This window comes from Macadamia integrifolia, chromosome 14, assembly GCF_013358625.1.
Source record: "Macadamia integrifolia cultivar HAES 741 chromosome 14, SCU_Mint_v3, whole genome shotgun sequence".
In the NCBI taxonomy this organism is placed as follows: domain Eukaryota; kingdom Viridiplantae; phylum Streptophyta; class Magnoliopsida; order Proteales; family Proteaceae; genus Macadamia; species Macadamia integrifolia.
Window position 1 is genome coordinate 27,333,514 of NC_056570.1, and position 22,374 is coordinate 27,355,887.

At 39.6% G+C, this 22,374-nt stretch overlaps 1 protein-coding gene and 1 long non-coding RNA gene across 4 annotated transcripts in view; one reads left to right on the forward strand and one right to left on the reverse strand.

Annotated features, from left to right (window-relative positions):
• Positions 1-16,669: 16,669 nt before the first annotated feature.
• LOC122061211 lies at positions 16,670-17,985 on the reverse strand. Of its 3 annotated transcripts, XR_006134593.1 has the most exons (3): positions 17,671-17,963; positions 17,532-17,598; positions 16,670-17,120 (listed from the first exon to the last, which is right to left on the reverse strand). It is a non-coding gene; the product is annotated as an uncharacterized LOC122061211 (long non-coding RNA). The 3 variants fall into 3 exon arrangements; XR_006134591.1 differs by having other exon boundaries at positions 17,532-17,985; XR_006134592.1 differs by having other exon boundaries at positions 16,670-17,126; positions 17,532-17,985.
• Positions 17,986-18,843: 858 nt separating this feature from the next.
• LOC122060788 (TSL-kinase interacting protein 1-like) overlaps positions 18,844-22,374 on the forward strand; it is a 6,030-nt gene continuing 2,499 nt past the window's right edge. Inside the window, exon 1 of the mRNA XM_042623888.1 lies at positions 18,844-18,885. Coding sequence (XP_042479822.1) covers positions 18,844-18,885 — 42 coding nt within the window. The remainder of the gene's footprint in view (positions 18,886-22,374) is intronic.

Consider the following 22,374-nt stretch of genomic DNA (forward strand, 5'->3'; position numbering starts at 1 on the left):
CTCATAATCTTAGTATGATTGTAAACTTCCCCTCTATAAATAGAGAGGCATATGTATCATTATTGGACAGATTGGAATGAAAATAAAGTTTGCAACTAAATGCTTAGAGCAGCTAAGATAGTTGTGGGTGAGAAGCCCAAGCTGAGATAGCCACCTCCTCCCCCACTTTCCCTTGTTTCTTCTTGGTTTAATCCTTTTATTTTCATTCTTAATTGTTGTTGTTTATGTTTACTGCTGTTGTGAATATTAAAGAAGTTCAGATTTGTCCAAGCATTAAAAACCATAATCGATCAGCCAAAGAGTTCCTGTTCTTGAAGCCAATCAACCCTCATTGCTGCCCAAGTCTGAGATCCGGTCTGCAGATCCTTTTGGGGACTGGTTCTACACTTTTATAAGATCAATCGATCCTCTCTTGAAGACCATCTGAAGTTACCAGCTGTTGATCTGAAGAATCTTGAAGTTTTCTCTCTCCTAGGTCAGAAAATCAACAAAGCTTGTAACTTCACAACCAACCATCAGAATCCTCTCAACTTTGGGGGTTTTGTACCCTCCCTAGGGACTATATACGCCCAAGAGTGCAGCTCAATCGGACTCCTACAGACCTGACCGCACCTCTCTCTCTCCAGCTCTATAGCAAGTCTTCCTCTCTCCTATCGGGTTGGGTTTTGTGCTGGTTTTGCTCCTGACTCCTATATGAGTATTATATCCTTAGGAGTTTATTTAATGATCTTATTTCTTTATTTTCTGGTCCTACTTGTATTGTTTAGGGTTATAAACTACTGGGCTAGTTTCTTGTAATCTACTCCTGCAATATGGCCAACATCTGAGCTGCCACATGCCAGGATTAGTTTTGCCAAAGATTCAATGTTTATATCACTAACTAGAGAACCTCGTCCCTTTATGTATTCTACAGTTAACTAATTACAAAGTTTTAGTTCTTTTCCTAGGTCCGGGTGCTTTGATACTCAATAAAAACATCAACAATCTTAGCCTTAATCACAACTTAATGGGGTCAGCTACATGGATCCAATCAAAACACAATAGGAAAAAAAAGTCCAAACTACAAAGAGTAGAAAGATGAAAGTAAGAGAAAATAGGCACAGCCCAACAAGTCAGGAGAATCTTAGCGACATGGGGTCAGTTACATGGATCCTTACCCTCCAATAGGGTCTAGCCAAGGTCATACTTGTAACTACTAACTGCAAGAGAGAGAAAGATATTAAGGGAGAAGTGGACAAGGGACTATCAAAGAGACTACCAGCCAATAGCTTGGCAGTCCCCAGTCCCCACCATTGTAATATTTATAATAAACATAACCAAGCAATTATAACCCTAGTACTTGTAGAAATAAGAAAGAGAAATCCAAGTCTAACTCTAATTTAGGAAACCAAGGATCTAGTCTAACTCTAATTTAGGAAACTAATGATCTAAACTAACTAGGAAAGTAAACAACCCAGTCACACTGATAAGGAAATAAAATAACTATTTCACATAGTGACAGACCACCAACTCATGACTCATATCTTAACACTCCCCCTCAAGTTGGAGTATACATGTAATGCCCCGACCCCATTGACCTTGCACAATATTGTCCTCTTTGGTCCATAAGCCTTAAGGCTTTAAAATGTGTTATGCCATATTAAGGAGGCTAGAGATTATTAACTAGCCCAATAATCTCCCCCTAGGCGATGTGGGACTAAAATTTGCACACCCTCACCGATGTCCCAAATACCCTGGTCCTAGCCGTATTCTTAATGGGGGCATCTCACCGATCTCTTAGGCGGATCCGGTACTTGCCTATTCTTGAGTGTCACAATCTTCTCCCCTTTTGGCACAACATCCCTGTTGTGACCCCACAAACTGTCAGCGTTTGCTCTAATACAATTTGTAGCACCCCAGCCCCATTAACTTTGCACAATATTATTATCTTTAGCTCATGGGCATCAAGGCTTTAAAATGCGTTATGCCATGTTAAGGAGGCTAGAGGTTATTAACAAGCTCAGTAATCTCCCCTAGGCGATGTGGGACTAAAGTTTGCACACCATCACATATCTCTCAAACACCTTAGTACTAGTTGTATTCTTAGTAAGGACACTTTAATGATCTCCCAGGCGGGTCCAGTACTTGTCGTATTCTTGGGTGTCACAATATATGTCAAGGGCTCCAGCTTAGAACAACATTAATAGATATCAAAGGTAGCATCGGTCTTGTAGTAGTCATAAACGCCAGTGAGCACAAAGAAAACTTCAATCAATCTAGATAAATTCCATAACAATATTAGCTCAAGCACACCATTCATCAATAGCAATAATAAATAAAAATCTAATGTCGAATAAATCTAGCACAACCATCAACATCGAACAAAAATAAGCGGTCGAATCGCAATCCAAATATCATAGTAACAATAAAAACATCACAAGCTCTTCCCAAGGAAGGCATGTAGTAAGTAGTCATCTTAAAAAGAGAAATAAAAGTGTAGCATCCGGCAGCTACATCATAAGCCCTTCTCAAAGATGGCACTCCAACAACAAGGTAACAATAACGTTATCACTAAGATCACATAATTATAGATCTGATTAGTATATACAAGGCACATTCCTAAGCCCCAAACAGAGGTCTTATATAACTTAGCAAGAACCACTTAGAATAAAGTTGTTGAAAACAAGACAGCATAAGGTTGTTGTGCACTAGATAAATTGCATTGTTGCTAAATAATAAATACCATTTACATAAGAAAAAGTTTTTGTTTAAAACAGGAGTGCAGAATAATAATAATCTTGAGTTGATGACTTGAGTAGATGATAATGATAACCACCAATCTCCCTCTCACGCTAGCACAATTGAACAAATAATCTCCCACCACCAGATCATGCAATTACAATTTTTCAAAAAATTGCAAGTACCACTTTGATCTAATCGTGGGAGCCGGCATAGAAATAATATGGAAAATATATATATGTATAAGCCCAACGGCAATTCTATAATTATTTCACGCAATCCCCAATTGATGCAAAACCCGAGCCAAAATACCCACATGGTTCAGTATAAACTCATACAAGTACATAATAGACAATAGCAAGGGTTAATAGAAAAACTGTAATTAATTAAAACCCAATTTTTTAGCACAAGCTAAGGCAAAAGGGTAAACTAGGAATGTAAAGACAATGGGACACAAAGGGGATTAGTAATTATTGGGGTTGGGGACAAACTTAGAAGGAAAGTTATTTAATGGGTATAAAAGCATAAGAGACAAAGGGAGGGTTAGTATTGGAAATTAAAGAGATAAAATGAGAAAACCAAGTAATGAGAGTAGTGTATAGCCAAAGTGTACACTATAAAGCAAGATAAATTAATAGGACATGAGAGACTTAATGGCAATGGAAGGGGTAATAATGGAAACTAAAATATAAAAAAGAGAAAAGAAGTTAACATGAGGATATATTCTTCCTCACAAAGGCAATACTCACGTCAACCACAGGAAAAGAAGAGTATAACATGCAACCAAGAAACTGGCAACTTGTGAAAAAGGAATTGCACCACAATGTTTCCGCTTCAATAACAAATTCATCAACCAACAATAACCACACGAGGAGACCTCCAAGTCACAACATCCCAGCAAGAAGTTGAGGGCAGCGATTACCACGCAACCAGTAGAATCAAGGGGAAATACCAACTAAAGACGGATTCCTTCAATCCAATCCATCAACTCCCCAATAGAAATCAAAAAATAAAACCGATAGGAGCAATTCAGTAACAAAGATAGCAATAAAACGAGTTATCAATAATCGATATTTATTACCAATAAGCAGCAAAACAACAGACTCGATCAGTAATAGAGGTAAATATATCTTCAGAAAATAATCAATCCCTTTGTAGCAAACAGTAGATGGAAACACATAAATGTTCCATCATCAATTCAGCATAACATAATCACAGGTATGATTTTTATAAAAATAATATATATATATATATATGTTCATCAAAACCCAAACGAAGCCCTAGTTGTTCTTCTTCAATGAACTAGGGTTTCACCAGTAGCTAGAGAACTTAGAACGACACTCAAAATAGCTACTGGTTTTGCTCTGATACCATGTTACAAACCCAAAGATCTGTAACCAGAAATTGCAAGAGAGAGAGAGAAAAGGGAGAAGAGAAAGGACTACCAAAGAGACTAATAGCCAATAGCTTGGCAATCCCCCTCCAATGTATGATTTATAATAAACAAAGCCAAGCAATTACAACCATAGTTCTTAAAAAAATAAGAAATATAAATCCTAATCTAACTCTAACTTAGGAAACTAATGATCTAACCTAACTAGGAAAGTAAACAACTTAATCCAACTTGGAAAGGAAATAAAATAACTATATCACGTTGGGACAAACCCCAACTCATGCCTCATATCTTAACAAAGATGATGTGAGAGACAAAAACCTTTGGGTTACGGTCCATAGTTGTCACAGCATTTAGGTACCTCAAGGCGTTGGGGAGGGTCCAAAATCAAGTGATACCAATAAGGCTCCCAGGTCGACCAAGGGGCCTGGACGCCTAAGTGATGCCTTTACAATTATATGGTCAAGAATTGCCTTCGTACCAAATCTCAGAGCCATTCGACAAAGATTAATGATGCAACAAAACTCCTTGTTGATACTGGAAGTACTGTCTAGCAGAGAGAAACCCAGTAACTAATGATATAACTGTGACAGGGGAAGCAAGGAATGGATCAATAGAGAGGACAATCGAGTCGCAGGGAAGGGGAGAGGGTAGAGATAAAGACGAGAGAGAACTTGAGAGATAGAGAGAGATGGATACGCAGGTCTTGGCAGCCAAGGTATTAACCCAAAACTTCATCCAATTTCAAATCTTCAAATTTGTCCAACAAAGGACTACAAGCTGTTATTTAAAGAATTCAAACAAAAGAGTACTAATTCTGATATGTGCTTCAGTATCAGCTAACTGGAAATTGCATTGAATATATTAGATTTGTAAATAGAATGACTCCAATATATTGGGACGACGGAGTCCCCACATTTTGAGTACAAAGAAAATCAATCAAAGAGTAGTTGCAAAGCAATTCATAAAACTATGATCTAAGTAATTCTATGGGTTCAAAACAATAAAAACAAAGAGAAACCATAAAACATGTCTAAAATTTAATCAATTGTTCTACTTGAATATAAAATAAACAAATTGATTTGTTTTATAGTTGAATGAATGAGTCGTATTATAAATCAACAGTAAAACCACATTTAAACATAAATCAAGGATGCATTGATTCTTCAAAATGGATCTTGCATTGAATTGGACACATATTAGATTTTGACCTTTCATAGACCCTTGTACGACAGTACTAGATTTCCTTTTTCTTTGTTCCTTGCTTTTTGATGCAACGAACATCCAGCAAAAACCATAAAGTTTGGTTTTCATAGAGAAAGCTATTGTTTAAATTTGTTTATGACCATTGCCATGTGCATGATGAAAAAGTTCACATGTTAATTTAATGTTCGACAATAACTATAACAAAAGCTTCCTTCTTCATATTTTAGAAATTTACAATATCCAAAAGAGTTTGAGTCCAACTCTAGTGCTCGTATCATATAACAGCAAAGTCAAAATAAGCTCCACTGAAAAGAATAAACATGAAAATGAAGTATATACTAACCTTAGATGCTGAACCTCGAGCAACCTTTTTTGCATCTACTTCAGCTTTCCTACACCTCTTCTCTTCTTCCTAAATAAAATATACCTCTTTCCATCAATAAAAAAAATGAATACATCAAAAATTGCTAGTTAAGTCCCATTAATCAACATTTATAAATGGAAAACACCTAATGAATTGATAGATTTATCATCATCATTCATACTATATCTTGCAAAAACATGATGATAGAGAACCTAGGGAAGGGAGGGGAAATCAGAGTAGAGATGGGGAAAAGAAGGTTTACACTCACATATTCATTCAATAATCAAATTGCTCTCTAAATCTTCAGTCGATTACAACCAATATATAGAAAAATAGGAACATGAAATTAGAAACTTAACTGGAATGGAAACTAGCCTAAATTAGGAAACAACTATAAAAAGGAAACCAAAGCAAGGAAATAAATCCTACTCCTACGTTCAAGTCTGGAAACTAAAAGCATGAAATAAAATACTAAGTAAACTACTAATTTTATTTCCAACCCTTGTTGGACCAAAACCCTGGGCTGGACCGGTTCTTCTTGGCTCTTGGCTTCCAAAGCTGGTCATGCTGGTCCAACCAAGAAAGGGCAGCCGTATCTGCATCAACTCTCCTCCTCTGAAAAGAACTCGACTCCATCGAGTTAGGGAAAGGACCGAGGAGACCGTCTGAAGGAATACGCTGAATGAGGAATGATCCCACCATCTTCTTGAGCTTAATTTCAGGGAGATCTTTGGCAGGATGAAACTTCATAGTCTTGTTGGCATGCTTGAAGGCATAGGTATTGGCATAGCCACAATGCTGTACTTTCTTATCAAACAACCAAGGTCGACCAAGAAGGATATGGCACACCTTCAGAGGGAGGACATCACATTGGACTGTATCCTTAAATCCACCAATAGAATATGTGACCAAGCACTTATCTGTGATTTTGAGATTAGTGTTGTTCACCCAAGCAACCTTGTAAGGATTAGGATGTGGTTCTGTATTCAATCCCAGCTTACGAACAGCGTCTTCAGAGACAACATTAGTGCAACTGTCTCCATCAATGACCAAGGTTAGCAACTGATCATTGCACTTCACACGAGTCTGAAAAATACTACTTCGGCGCCAATCTTCATTTTCAGTGGCCTTTTGAGTGGTCAACACATGACGAATGACATAAAAAGGAAGTTGGTCATCGTCACTGAGAGTGTCATTGACTTCACCTGTTGCACACTCTTCTCTTAAATCAACTGTGTCAGAACCAAGTTGCTCTTCGGGAATATATGGTAGAGGAGAATCCTTATCAATAAAAGCAACCAAACGGCTGGGACATTGGGCACTGATATGTCCAAATCCATGGCATGAGTAGTACCGAACTGTGAATTTTGAAGAATCAGAAGGTTTATCTGAACCACGCCGAGGGGGTGAATATGGGCGAGTAGGCCGTGAAGATGACATTTCAGAAACATGTCGAGGTGGAGAATACGGCCGACTAGGTCGTGAAGAAGCCATAGATGTAGCACTTGCCTGTGGCTTGCTAGATGACCTCTCTTGGGTAGGAGACTGTTGCCAACTAGTACCTCGAGAAAAAGTATCTGCAAAATTTCTCCGGTTGTATGGGCGTTTCAGACTTTCCTCAACCTGATATGCTATTTGTACGGCGTCTTTCATTATAGGTAGTCGACTAGATGCAAGGGCAGCACTAAGTTGAGGGTGCAGACCCTTGCGAAATTGGGCCACTAAGACTTCTTCATCCCACTCAAAGTCAGAACGAGTGGCCAAATAATAAAATCTAGCAACATACTCTTCAACGGTCAAATTCTCTTGTTTCAACTGTGCAAACCTGAGATGCATGCGTTGCTTGTAATCAGAAGGCAAGAATCGTCGATTCATGACTTCATACATTTCAGCCCAAGCAATGACCAACCCAATGCCTCGGGTTCGGTTCTGTTGTTGTTGATTGATCCACCAGACTTGAGCCGTGCCTTTCAGTTTGGCCTATGCAAATAGGATCTTTCGAGCCTCAGTCAACCCGTACCATCTGAAGAATGTATCTAAACTGTGAATCCAGTCAAGGTACAATTCTGGATTATTGTCTCCATAAAAATCAAGGACATCCAGTTTTGCTGCTCTTTCTGCTCCATCATCATGTCTCCCAGTCCCATATGGTGGTGGAGGTGGTGGTGGTGGTGTTACTGGCAAATCCTGTGGAGTGGTGTTAGAAGAATCCCCAGACTGAATGGGACTCTTTCCTTTATCTGCTGTCACTAAGGCTCTGTACTGTAACGATTCTGTTTTTTTAACATGATTTTGGGTCTAGCACACTTTTTTGCATTTCTATTTTTTTGGAGTGATTCTGCATCTTAAATGTTGTATGGTAATCGCAAAAAAAAAAATGATTTTATAATCTGAAAGAAATAGAAACATGTATGGTTCGTACTTAACAGAATCGTTTCTGTTCGAAACCAATATTTACATAAAGTGCCATCTTCACCATGGGTGTCAAAGTTGTGATTTTTAAATAAAATCTAAGGATAGTCAATGGTTTTCATTAGATAAAATAGCAATAAACCAGACATGGATGTGAGCTCGAAAAGGTGATCATCCATATCGTCAATGTAGGATGCAGAGATGAGCTCATGCTTAATAAGATTGGAGTGTTCACTTCCCAAAATAAATAAAATCTATGGTGCCACATAAAAAAACCCTTTTACCATAACCCATTGACTCCACATCATAAAATTACTTGGGATGCAGAGATGGCTTCATGCATAAACTCTAATCTTTGGTAAATATTTGAACATGTGGTACCTTATTTGGATTCAGCAACTTGTTAAACTGAATATTGTCAACCTGAACTCTTTTGTGTATATATTGGAATTTGATAATTGTTCAAGCTTAAATAGCCTTGTTTAGGAAGCATTTTAAGTGAAAACTATTGCAGGTAGACAGATGTTTCTTCAAATGCCATCCACTTTTTACAAGTTTGGCTGGCATCGGGATCAGTCGTGGATTCCAATCTGGACTAAAAAAAAAATCCAAACTGGGATGAAAAGCTTTATCTTTTCTCCCTCTCCCATGAGCTTAAACAGAAGCAAATAAGACATGCGATCTAAAATACTAAAACCACTCACAAGCTAGCATCCTCTCTTCCCAGGAGCTTCACAGGAGTCCCCGATCTCGGCGAAACCAAGCAACTTTCTGGCAATTCATCGAGACCCATTATCCGGCCAGGCCACCAAGACCCATTTCGACGCCTAACCCAAAACAGGCCACCGACTGATGCATCCATTGCTTTCGTTTTTCTGTTTCTCCAAAAGCAATCTCTAACTACCCATCTCAGTCTCCATTTTGATTTTCCAAATGGACAAAGTCTCCACAATCAGAGATCTCTCCCAGATGAACGCCTCCCTATATGCTATATCCTTCACTACGGGAAAAAAATAATTCTTACTTATGAGGGGAAAAAATCCATCATGATGAGGGGAAAAAATCCAAGACAGAGCATGTCAGAGGTGGAGAGAGATTTAAAAAACCCATCAAAAAATACATAGAACAATCGGTCTCTGGAGGAATGAAATCGAAGCAGGAAATAGTAGATAGGGTTTTGATTTATGAGCACAGAATCTAGAAATGATTCATTCCTTCAACCGTCCCTTGAATCACCACATTATATCCCTAAAGAAGTTGAGCATGAACCAACTTCTGTTGTTACCAAAAAAAAAAAAAATTCTGTAGCGCACAAGGAGAGGGAAAGAGGGGGTTTCTCTGTTTCTAACCTATTTCTGCAGGCGCTTGGAGTGTCCGCCGCTGGTCGAGGAGTTTAGGACTTCAGGGATTGTTGTGCCGCCAAACCTGCCGTAGCTTTGGACCTAGCGCCGGACGCTGATGAATCACCGATTTTCGTTTCCAGTGAGGGAGGTTAGGGATGGGTTTCGGGCGAAGGAGAATGAAGAGATGAGGGAGGAAGAGGGAAGGACTGTTAGGCGAAGGACGAAGGAGGAAGGAGGATGAAGAAAGGGGTTTCTCTTGTGTCTCTCTTCTGGTATTCCAAGAAAGAGAATGAGTTAGGTTCGGTCGACTGAAGTTTGAAGGGCTTCTTATGTTTTAAGGGCAAATTTCGATTTTGCCCTTTCGTACTTAAGTCGGAGTTTCCATTCTGCGCCTTTTGATCAGAATAGATTCTGGTCGTGAGAAGCTTGGTTTTTATGCTTCAAAAAATGAATTCTAAAACTTAAAAAATGCCGGTTCATTACAAAAAAACAATAAATTGAACCGGACTCACCATACAACTTTTACTCTATTTCTGTTCCAAAAAAATAAAAAAACAACAGAATTGATTTTTTAGAATGTTACAGTACAGAGCCTAAACGATCAATAGAAACTTGCATAGATTCCACCATTGTCTTTAGGGACGTGACCATGTTAGTGAGGGCATCAAATTTTGTATCAGTTTCTCCTTTGTAGGAATTCAGCTGTTGAACAACTTCACTATTGGCTACCATGGTGATGAGTAACAAAATAACACTCAAATAATAATGGTAGAATAGTAAATAACTGGATGCTTAAAGGGCAGGGGCAGAATGGTTTTTTTTTTTTTTTTTGGAAGTTCAAACTAAACCACAAAAAGGTATGTCAATCACGTGTGGGATAGGGGTTGATTTGGAAATAAAAATATATATGGGACAAAAGGGGAATAAAGGAGAAAAGGAGGGGTATTTTTGGCAAGTCAAAGAATTTTGATTAAAAGAAACAAGAAATAAGAGGGCTGGGGTTTCACCGACAAAGGAGGGGAGGTTTCTGCCCCTCGGAGATGGAGAACCAACGACCGCCACCACAACAAAGGGGGGATGGAGATGATGACTGCGACTGCGACTGCAACGAAGACTTCGACTGAGCCTTTCTTCTTCGCCTGGTGGAGTAGATGACTACGACTGCGACTCATGGGAGCCTGCGAACCAGCTACGTGAGTTCTCTTTCTCTTGCTTTCTCTTTTCTTCTTCTGTTCTTTTTCTTCGTCGACTCTTTCATCTCCTTTTTCTTCTTCTTTCTTCTCTCCTTCTGTTCTTCTCAGTTCTTTTTTTCTTTTTTTTTTTTTTTTTTTCTACTTCAGTTTCTTCTGCTGCTACTTCTTGCCGCTCTTCTCGCCTTTTTTTTTCACAATCTGGAACCCTAGAAGGGTTTTGATTGAAGGGGAAAGAAAAAACAGAGGGCCGAGGGGTTACCCTTTGGTTTTCAGTAGGATTGAAGGGATGGGGTGGGTGAGCGATGGCTTCTTTTTTTTTTTTTCCACTGTGTTCTCAGTATCGGTGGAATCCGACACAGAGAATGAAAAGGGAAGAAGAAAGATGGGGAAGGAATAGGATCCTTCGGCTTTGATACCAAATTGATAGAGAACCCTTAGGGGAGGGAGGGGAAATCAGAGTAGAGAGGGGGAAAAGGAGGATCACACTAACACGTTCATTCAATAATCAAATTGCTCTCTAAATCTTCAGTCGATTACAACCAATATATAGGAAAATAGGAACATGAAATTAGAAACTTAACTAGAATGGAAACTAGCCTAAACTAGGAAACAACTATAAAAGGAAACCAAAGCAAGGAAATAAATCCTACTCCTACGTTCAAGTCTGGAAACTAAACGCATGAAATAAAATACTAAGTAAACTACTAATTTTATTTCCAACCCTTGTTGGACCAAAACCCTGGGCTGGACTGGTTCTTCTTGGCTCTTGGCTTCCAAAGCCGGTCATGCTGGTCCAACCAAGAAAGGGCAGCCATATCTGCATCACAAGTGCTCTTTAATACAAACAACCATCTTGACCTATGAACTTAAAAGTGCTTGCCCTACTTACTTGATCTTATCCACTTGCATGGGGACATATAACTTTGATATTTAATAAATACTATTTAATTTAATAACCAAGACACTGCCAAGTACATATGAATTAAAAAAAAAAAAATGCATTTCTAGTGCATGAGGCTCCCGCTATTGCAAGACCTGGGGAGGGGCATATGTATGTAGCCTTACCTCCATTTCACATAGAGGCTGTTTCTTGACTGGAACTTGCATCCAAAAAAAAGTGTAACTGGTGCACGAGGCTCATGAATGTGCGAGGTCTTGGGGGGCGAGAACTACTCAGCTTTACCCCGAGAATGTCGAAGGCTATTTCGACCACTTGACCACCAGGGTCGCAACATTCGTACCTTACTACCTTTACCATTGGACCAAGCCTGCCCTTCAGGAACCTGCATCCACTAGGTTGCAATAAAGCAACCTTACCGTTGCACCGAGGCCCGCCCTTTACCAAGCATGGTTCAAGGTTTCCACCAATACCATCGAAATTTCCCACATTTCCACGGTATCCCCAGACTCCGATACCAAATACCATATGACTTTTAAAAGTCATTGGTTTTGACCAGTATCGACCAAAATTCCCTCATTCCGACCAAAATGTGGGAATTTTTGAGTGGACCAATGGTTTGGGTTGAACCAACCTTTATAAAACCTTCTTAAATGGGAAACCAAGCCTTTTATTTCAAAATTTTGATCCTCCCCGTATTTCTTCTATGTGAAGTGGAAAAATTAGGATAACACTCAAGATTTTTCCCATGTGCCATCAAATCTTCATTCTAAGCTTGGATCCTGAACATTCATATCAATCTACCTAAGAAAGGGAGCTTGGACCAAAAAGATAAATCCCATCTTCCCCAAAAGTCATTTTTTATAGAATATACTTGGACACTACTTACAATTGACTATTGAGTGATGAGACTTGAGACTTGAGACTTGAGAAATAACCCACAATTATGTAATATCATTATTTATTTTGGATACTTTACATCATGTTGTGTTTGTTTTAAACTTTTAATCATGTATTTCACATTTTTAATTAATAACTTATATATGTACTTATGTAATATAATTTCAGTCAACGACTCAATGTACATTACCAAACTTTGGTCAACGCCACAAGTATGACTTTAAGTGTTTTTTCCATGAAACTAATTATGTGAATAGGTTAGCAATGTCTAAAATACAATATATACTAAAAAATAAGGCGAAAAAAAAAAAAACACATTTTGGATTGAAAACAAAGTTTCCACCAAATTGGAAAAATTTCCCAAATTTCAACCGAAATTTTCAGTCTCCCCAAGGGTCGAAACCTGATATTTTGAACCTTGCTACCAAGTACGCATGTATCAGTATAACAAATTCCTGATCAAGTAAAGGTGTATGCTACTAAACCTGACCTCAATGTCGATTGGGTCCAATATTTTTTTTTTTTTTTTGGGGAAGTGTGTGGTTGGAGTATTAGAAGAAGGATGAAGAAGGAACGTGATCCCAATGCTGGTACTGTCACACTTCCCACTGATGGCACTATCACCAACATAAACTGATTTGTTTCCTCGCCGTTGACACACTTAGGAACCCACACTGACACTCATTGACTAGCTAGGGCAATCCCAAGTTTACCAATCTCCCATATACACCATCATAATCACACAAACAGTCATACGCAAATCCACCTCGCCGTCAAAGTGGCCAGGTCTACCAAACTATGTACACCCATCTTGCACCATACATGGCACTCCAATTTCCACCACAATACAATAACATACATAGGACATCAGAATTTTTTGGTTCAGCAGTGTGCCAACTCCACAGGATAATACCCTAACCCTGGTTCGTACTATACCTAATACACTGCACAATTTTGACCATTGCAATGGTCCAGGAGATGCAACTCCTGCTTCAACTTTTACAGTACAAGAGCAAGGGTTACAACCCTGAAAGTCAATCCTAGCTACAATGACTCAAGAGCACCCACCCTTGCTTCAACCAATGCTATGCAAGGCAAGGGCAACAACCCCCAATTTTCAAAGTCACAATTGTGGGGATGTTCACAAGACCCCTATGTCCCATTCCCCACTGGACGCCCCCAACAACAAGGATAAAATGGGCTTATAACAATGCCCCATTACAAGCACAATGATGAATGTAAATCCCCCCAACTAGAATATAAATATTGACTTAGGCATTTTAACGAGCACTTGCCTACAGTCAAAATACAACAAAATAGGGATTTACTAGAAGAGGATTACCTCACCCGGCATAATCCCATTGTCGACTGCCCCATGATGTGTAGGTGTCACTCCGCATGCAGTCCAATCACCGGTGCAATCTTTCACCCTCACTCAAACCCCATTCCCACCAAACCTAGGGCTTTGTGAGATTGATGTAGATCAAGCTTGCACAAGGAAGGGGCTCCTGGCCCCAACAAACCAAGTCCAATGTTTGACCAGCCACCCCCACCTTGGTCCCATCTAACCAGCCCAAAAGGAAAGCTGAAAACACTTTCACATTTTGTCTTCAAAGGGATCTTCTAGAAGCCCATATAGCTGTCTTTTATTGTTGGAGAAAGCAGCTTCAAAAGGGAGTTCCAGCAGCCATCGAGTTGGCCAAGCTAGCCTAGGATTTAGTTTCCATTTTTGGATTGTCAAGTTAGTCAAGTTAGTTTCCTTTCTTATGACTTAGGCTAGTTTTCTTTCTATGTTAAATTTTTAATTTCTAAATTTGTTAAGCTTCGTTAACAAGTTAGACACAAATTAGAAAGTCTTATTTCAGTCCATTAGTTTCCTTCATGTCCAAGTTATGTAAGCCTATAAAGAGGCACCCATCGATTGTAAATTTTAGACAGAATTAAGCAATGAAATTATGAGTGCACACTCTTGGCTTTACAGCTACTTTTAAGAGGTGAGATGCCTAACCCATTAAGGGTTGTGATACCCAAAATTTGAGGGGTGAGATACCCATTACATTACTTTCTTCCACCATCTCAATCCCTGCATCAATTCTCCTTTCTTTTCTTTATTTTTCTTCTTTGTTTCAGTTTGTGAGAGAGTGATTTGAGAGTGGAATGGACATTGTTTGAAGACCCTACAATCATCCTTCTACAAAGACTCAGATCAGCCACAGAACAGAGATCAATTCCTGCAAATTTCCAAATTTCCTTTTTCTTGTTCAGGCACCAAATCTCCCAGATCTGTAAGCACATTGGCAGGCCTTTTGAGGGCTTGTTCCTGGCCACAAGAGAGGCATTCGACCAGCCCCTTGCTGCCTTTGGAGGCCTGTAGCAGCTTCAGCAGGTTTTTCTCCAAAGTTTCCAAATCTGGACTCTGTTTTCAACATCGGATCTCCTCAACCAGCAACCTGTTTTGGGAGTCGTTTGGAAGGATTGAAGGACACATCAGGGGAGCCACTTGATCCACCTTTCTGACCCATCTGGGCAGCCATTAGTGAGCCGCAAGCCTTCACTCCAGTTCTGCTCAAACCCTAGTTCAGCCTATGGTTTTGTTGCTGTGCTGCTGTACTAACAGCGTAGTTGGATCAAGACTTGGGGGACCTTTTGGCCTTCTCAGAAGCTACCTAGTAACAGGTGTGATAAGTCCTATCAGTTCCTTATCTCGTGAACTAAGCTTTCTTCCAAAATTCAGCCCTACCATTTGCTTATGTGAACCAAGCTTACATTAAAGATTGTATTGCCTCAACCTTTGCAATACCTCCAATGGGCACTTCAATAGTGCCCAAAGAACACCTTTGATGTGTTCCAAGCATTCACATGTGCTCTCTCTCTCTCTCTCTCTCTCTCTCTCTCTCTCTCTCTCTCTCTCTTCTTGCAAAGACCTTTCCTTTTTCTTCAATGGAGCTCACTAATTTTCATCATGATGCCCCATCAACCCCTCTTGTAGTTTTTCTTGAATATGTAGGGCAAGACCTCAAAATGACCTCTTGCTGCATGAGTGCTTCTCTCTTCAAATGGGAGAGATAACTACAGGAACCATCCAATTTTTCCTGGGCCAAAATACAATTCAGGGGCTTTTCTGTGATTTTTGTAAGATCTCTTGACATGAGGAATGTCACAACATGTTTATCGTGACACAATTTGGTGTAACAATGAGCTGTAGCCCATCGGATCCATGCCGAAAGGCACGAGTGAGATCCTGGCCCCTGGATTAGCATGGATCTGTGAGCCAGAACTAAACGCCTAGGGGGCTATCCTGGCCTATCAAACGGCATCAGCATGGGTGCAATAATAGTTGTGCCACACAGTATCACATATTACCTGACAGAAGACTTAGAAGCCATAGGATGAGAATCTCATCAGTGTACGTGTCAAAGATCCTTTGACATCGTGGCATTGAGAGTGGGCGGAGCCCACTAGAGGTCTCTGATAGTGCCATGTATGTATGTCGCATAACACTACATCAACCAAAGCAACTATGTGACGTTGCATTCGAAGAGATCTTTGTGCAGACCAAAAAAAACACATGCGTGGGAATCTTTTTCAACACCAATAAGCACCTCAAGAGTGCCTTCTCGTAAGCCATCGATCTGGGATTGTTTCAACATGGCTAAAGCCTGGGCCTTAGATCAGGAATCAACCTTAACTTATGATATTTGCAACTAGCCCCTACCAACAATTAGAATTAACCACCCCTAAAACTCTTGAGACTTATTATATTCAACAATGTTTTTAACCCCTTCTCAAGGAAATTCCATCTATCAATTCATATTCCTTTGAACACTTATAGCCATTTTTCATCATTTGACCTTCATGTGGCCATGTTGGCTGCAGCCTGGTGCCGGTGCACGAGGAAAGCCAGCTTCGGCTGGCTGCTGCATGTCGTTGATGTCTTGGCCCCCATGCGCACCACACCCATGCTGCAGTGTCGGGCAGTGGCCTCAATGTCGTGGCCTTGCCATGTTAGCCTGGCTGTGCCCTATGGCCATGGCCACGTCTGGTGGCAACATGTGCTGCCTGGCTCCCCTCTTGTGCGCCTCATGGCCCATGGCCTTGCATTGCTTTATGTCGGAGTTGGATTTATGAGGATACAGATACAAATTGAAAAGTCCAGTCAGAAGGAAGACTAGAATAAAAGCAAGTGGACTACTGTCACAGTTGTTTATATCAACCATGAGCTTTCAAGCAAAACCAGCTAGATGCATGAGAACAATTGAAAGGGATTGAATTAATCATCTCATGTACACTGAACAGTTGCAAACGATTCATTAACTTTGTTGATGCTAATAATTCTAAAAAACACATCATCTGACATTCCTAACTTCCATTACATAATCAGACTTTTAACCCAATAAAAGGGACCAAATTGACTCACCTCCAACAGTACAGAGGAATATGTAATAAGCTTTGCCACCGTCCGCCAGTTCTGAGATCTGTCCTTCATTCGTGCAAGAAGAGAAGCTTCTTCCTTGGAAATGTGTTGCAATCTTTTCTCAAAATCCTCACCGCGTATCCTAAATAGTCCATTCCAAATTCGAGACAGTATTCCTTTCCGTTGCTTTTTTACATTACCGCTCTCTTTTTTATTGTCAGTAGACATTGCAGAGCTTTCTTCACCAAGTTGGCCATGGTTAGCATCCTCAGCCATTGCCTGCCACTTCAACAGAAATTCAACCTTTAGGAAGAGGAAAGCAAGAAATTATAATTAGCAAATGACTCCAGATCGAGGAGCAAAAGTTTCATAAATTGTAGTAAAACCTAACATTGATCACCCAAAGCCATTCAACCCCAAGTGAAATCTAGAGGAAAATCCAAAGAACACAAAGTGAAATCACAACGAAAATCCCAAAAACACAAAGTGAAATCAAGAGGAAAATCGTACCCTCATCGTACCCCACATAAAACCCTCAAATAAATTAACAGAAATGGGAAACAAACCAGGTCCCGGACCAAATTCATGTTGTTAACAGAAATAGGAGACAAACGTAGTGAGGAAGCAAATCGACGACAGGAACCAGAGATTTAGTAAGAGATAAGAGAGATAAAACGGGGAAAGGCGTACCCACAAGAAGTTCCACAACGTAGTTCAGACCCACCCGTCCGGCGACGCAGAGAATGAAGCACAGAATCTGCAATACAGGAAAAAATTAGAACCGGCGTCACAGAGAGGGCAGGGGGATAGAAAGGGGAAGAGGGGTTACGGGTGTCGAGGGTTGAGTGTCAATGAAGGCTTTTCGTTTTCCTACTTGTGATCTGCGATTTCAAATATTCAATGCTTTTTTTTTTTTGTCAGCAAAATAAATATTCAATGCGACGGGCTTCTTTTTTTCGACTCGGTGCCTTGGGATTTGGGATACTTCTTGTTTAATTAAGTTTTTGCAAGAAAGGTTGGTATGTGGTGGACCAAGAATGAACTCTGCGAGTAAGGAACTAGAAGATCCGACACCAGATAGCATACACCCTGTCCTTTTTTCTTTTTTTTTTTTGGTTAAAACCAGACACCCCTTCCACGACTAAACAAGTGGGATTTAAAAATGTTATACTGAAAGAAAAAAAGTGGGCTTTAAAAATGATTTAGCGAGAAAAAAAAGAAAACGTGAGCTCTAAAAATGTAAATATATTGTATTATAATAACTGAAGTATGAATCGGATCGGGTAAACGGGCCAATTATAATCAAAATCCGCGGCTGCCGAATCTCAGGTACCTGTGGAGCTGACCAGTCGGTCAAGAACGACTAGAAGCGCCGGATCTGACCGATTCCTCATACTTCGGAGTTTGGCCCCATTATTGCTCATCTGCGGCGTAACACAGTGTCTGGCACTCATCCAACGTCTAGAAATGCTTTGGGTTGCGTGCGATTACCTTAAATTCCATGCCAAGGCATTTCTAGCCATTGGATGCGCGCCGAACACTGTGTTGCGCCACAAAGGAACTCAATCTTTATTACCTCCTTGTCCTTCTTTCACTTTCTTGCGGTATTCCCCACTTCACCAAAAAAAAAAAAAAATTCCCGTTCCATCAAGTAAAATTCCCCCAACTGATGTGTTGGTAGCTATTTTGGATGTGAGAACTGTTTTCTTTTTTTTTGGTAAAATGTCATCCTCTATTTCACTTTCCTTTTTTATTTATTAAGCATGGTTTTAAATTTTAGTATTAATATCAAATGGATCATGTCATATCAATATCGGGAGCAATACTAATATCTAATTGATCTATATCAATTACCAGTATCATTTCAAGGGTAAAACCATTAAGAAAATGTATTTTTTTAAAGTAAGGACAAAAGTGATTGTTACACACCATTCTAGATCGGTATCGAATCGGTGCTGACATACCAATAACTAAATCCTTGATTCCAAGGGCTATGAACAGTATGGCAAATACCCTGGCTATGAAAGCCTTGTCTTTTGCCTCCGTAAGGTAGTGTATGTAATTTCTCATATCATGTTAATAAAATAATGTGTATTAGAACTAATTTGGGGGTTACTCTAATCAATGATAAGCTCCAAGAAAATCGTTTGAAGTGGTATGGTCATGTCCAATAGAGGCTTAGGGATGCCCCATGTAAGAAAAAGTAATATGATTCAGATTGAAGGAGGTAAAAAAGCTAAGGACAGACCTAAAATGATCATAAAAGAAATTGTGAGGAATGAAATGCATAGTTTGAGTCTTGTACAAAAATATGACCTTAGATAGAACATATTCGAGAGCAAAGATCCATGTAGCTGACCCCATTTAGCTGCCCTTCTCCTAGCTCCCTATGTTGTCCTCTTTCCTCTTACTTTTTTTTTTTTTTTTTTGATCAGCAAAAAGAGAGACAATACCATTAGATAGCAAAACTTATATTACATGTCAAGTCTGTTTTAAATATGGCCTTCCTACGAACTAAAGCCTCATAGGCCATAGATTTTATTACTTCTAATAATCTATTAGTAGTTAACAGACAAAACCTAGGAGAAATGGGGTAGTTACCCATCTCATCGCTTAGGATAATTAAGGTTCTAGGCCATAAGGTTAAAAGTTCTCCAATTTTTTTTATCAAAAAACATCTTTAGGTAGTCCGTATCACTCCAAATTGCATCAATCGTCCATCTGTTGTTCTTTGCCCTCATCACCCCCTGTAGGAACCCTATTGTTCCTTTCCTCTTACTTTTATCTTGCATTCTTCATCTCTCTTATGTCTTTTTCATTTTCATTTCTTGTCTTTCATCCCCCTTTTCTGTTAATACCTTAGTCTTCACCTGCTTGATCCATACGACCATTAAGTTGGGACAAGACTGGGTTTCTTTTTATTGTTTTATGTTAGTAAATCAATATAGGTGGGAAGAGTCTATTCTCTCTCCTATACGATCGCATTTATCTCTCTCCTCTTCTCTTCTTCCTCTCATCTTCTTACTTCTCCTCTTCTCTTTTATTCTCTTATCTTGATCCTTGTTTACTTCTAGCTGTTTGGTTTATCTCTTATAGAATCGAAATCAGAACCAAAAAAAAAAAAAAAACACAAAACAACATTTGGAAAGCCATTTTACCGAATCATTTGTATCACTACACACAATAATTATAAAGATTATCACTTTGAAAACCCAACACCATAATTATGAAGATGCCATTACGGCATCTCATTTTTAAAATCTAAAATTATAAAACTATTATCACATGGCTCTACATGAAGGAGGGAGTGTAGACACTAAAACTCAGCCACCTTAAAAGAATCTCACAAATAAGACCGTACTCCCCAAGATGCATGCATCAGAAAATAAAAACACACTGACTCGAGAATTAATGGGAAAAAAACTCCACCAGGTGCAAATATATGTTACTTCCCCATCATTTTTCACCCTAATATTTGATTTATAGGTCTCTCACTTAAAGGGAATTTATGGCTTGTTGAACAACATAATTCATATCTAATATCTACATCATTGGATAGTACACGTGAAAACCTTTCTGGAGATATCTAAATCATTAAAATCTAACAGTTGGATCACAAGATATCACCCCCGAAAGTTTCCCACTAGAATACCCAAAGTTATAGATACGAACTTCATTGAGAAGAAATGGTTTGACACTCTAATTTCTTGAATGAAGTGATCCATGAAACGAGATCCTGATGCATATAGATACAAATGATCCAAAAGGAGAGCTAGAATTTCAAAGAACATTTGATATGCCTGATTCAGGAGCAAAAGAACCATTTTTAAGTAGTCTTCGATCAATTATATAATCATGAACATTAGATTTATTGGTCTAAATTTATCAACAAAGAAGATTTGCCTAAGTAACTTATAATTTTTGTCTAAATCAATTTACATTTAGCTACCAAAATGTAGATTTGTCGATGAAACCCAATTTTTTGCCAATGACTTTCCTATTTATTTGCAGGTCTCCCACTTTTAGGGTTTAGTGTTTAGGGTTTAGTGTTTAGGGTTTAGGGTTTAGGGTTTAGGGTTTAGGGTTTAGGGTTGAGGGTTGAGGGTTGAGGGTTAAGGGTTGAGGGTTGAGGGTTTAGGGTTTAGGGTTTAGGGTTTAGGGTTTAGGGTTTAGGGTTGCGGGTTGAGGGTTTAGGGTTTAGGGTTTAGGGTTTAGGGTTTAGGGTTGAGGGTTTAGGGTTTAGGGTTTAGGGTTTAGGGTTGAGGGTTGAGGGTTGAGGGTTTAGGGTTGAGGGTTGAGGGTTGAGGGTTGAGGGTTGAGGGTTGAGGGTTTAGGGTTTAGGGTTGAGGGTTGAGGGTTGAGGGTTGAGGGTTTAGGGTTGAGGGTTTGGGGTTTAGGGTTGAGGGTTTAGGGTTGAGAGTTGAGGGTTGAGGGTTGAGGGTTGAGGGTTTAGGGTTTAGGGTTTAGGGTTTAGGGTTGAGGGTTTAGGGTTTAGGGTTTAGGGTTGAGGGTTTAGGGTTGAGGGTTTAGGGTTTAGGGTTTAGGGTTTAGGGTTTAGGGTTTAGGGTTTAGGGTTTAGGGTTTAGGGTCTAGGGTTTAGGGTTTAGGGTTTAGGGTTTAGGGTTTAGGGTTTAGGGTTTAGGGTTTAGGGTTTAGGGTTTAGGGTTTAGGGTTTAGGGTTTAGGGTTTAGGGTTTAGGGTTTAGGGTTTAGGGTTTAGGGTTTAGGGTTTAGGGTTTAGGGTTTAGGGTTTAGGGTTTAGGGTTTAGGGTTTTAGGGTTTAGGGTTTAGGGTTTAGGGTTTAGGGTTTAGGGTTTAGGGTTTAGGGTTTAGGGTTTAGGGTTTAGGGTTTAGGGTTTAGGGTTTAGGGTTTAGGGTTTAGGGTTTTAGGGTTTAGGGTTTAGGGTTTAGGGTTTAGGGTTTAGGGTTTAGGGTTTAGGGTTTAGGGTTTAGGGTTTAGGGTTTAGGGTTTAGGGTTTAGGGTTTAGGGTTTAGGGTTCAGGGTTTAGGGTTTAGGGTTTAGGGTTTAGGGTTTAGGGTTTAGGGTTTAGGGTTTAGGGTTTAGGGTTTAGGGTTTAGGGTTTAGGGTTTAGGGTTTAGGGTTTAGGGTTTAGGGTTAGGGTTTAGGGTTTAGGGTTTAGGGTTTAGGGTTTAGGGTTTAGGGTTTAGGGTTTAGGGTTTAGGGTTTAGGGTTTAGGGTTTAGGGTTTAGGGTTTAGGGTTTAGGGTTTAGGGGTTTGGGTTTAGGGTTTAGGGTTTAGGGTTTAGGGTTTAGGGTTTAGGGTTTAGGGTTTAGGGTTTAGGGTTTAGGGTTTAGGGTTTAGGGTTTTTAGGGTTTAGGGTTTAGGGTTTAGGGTTTAGGGTTTAGGGTTTAGGGTTTAGGGTTTAGGGTTTAGGGTTTAGGGTTTAGGGTTTAGGGTTTAGGGTTTAGGGTTTAGGGTTTAGGGTTTAGGGTTTAGGGTTTAGGGTTTAGGGTTTAGGGTTTAGGGTTTAGGGTTTCGGGTTTAGGGTTTAGGGTTTAGGGTTTAGGAGAAA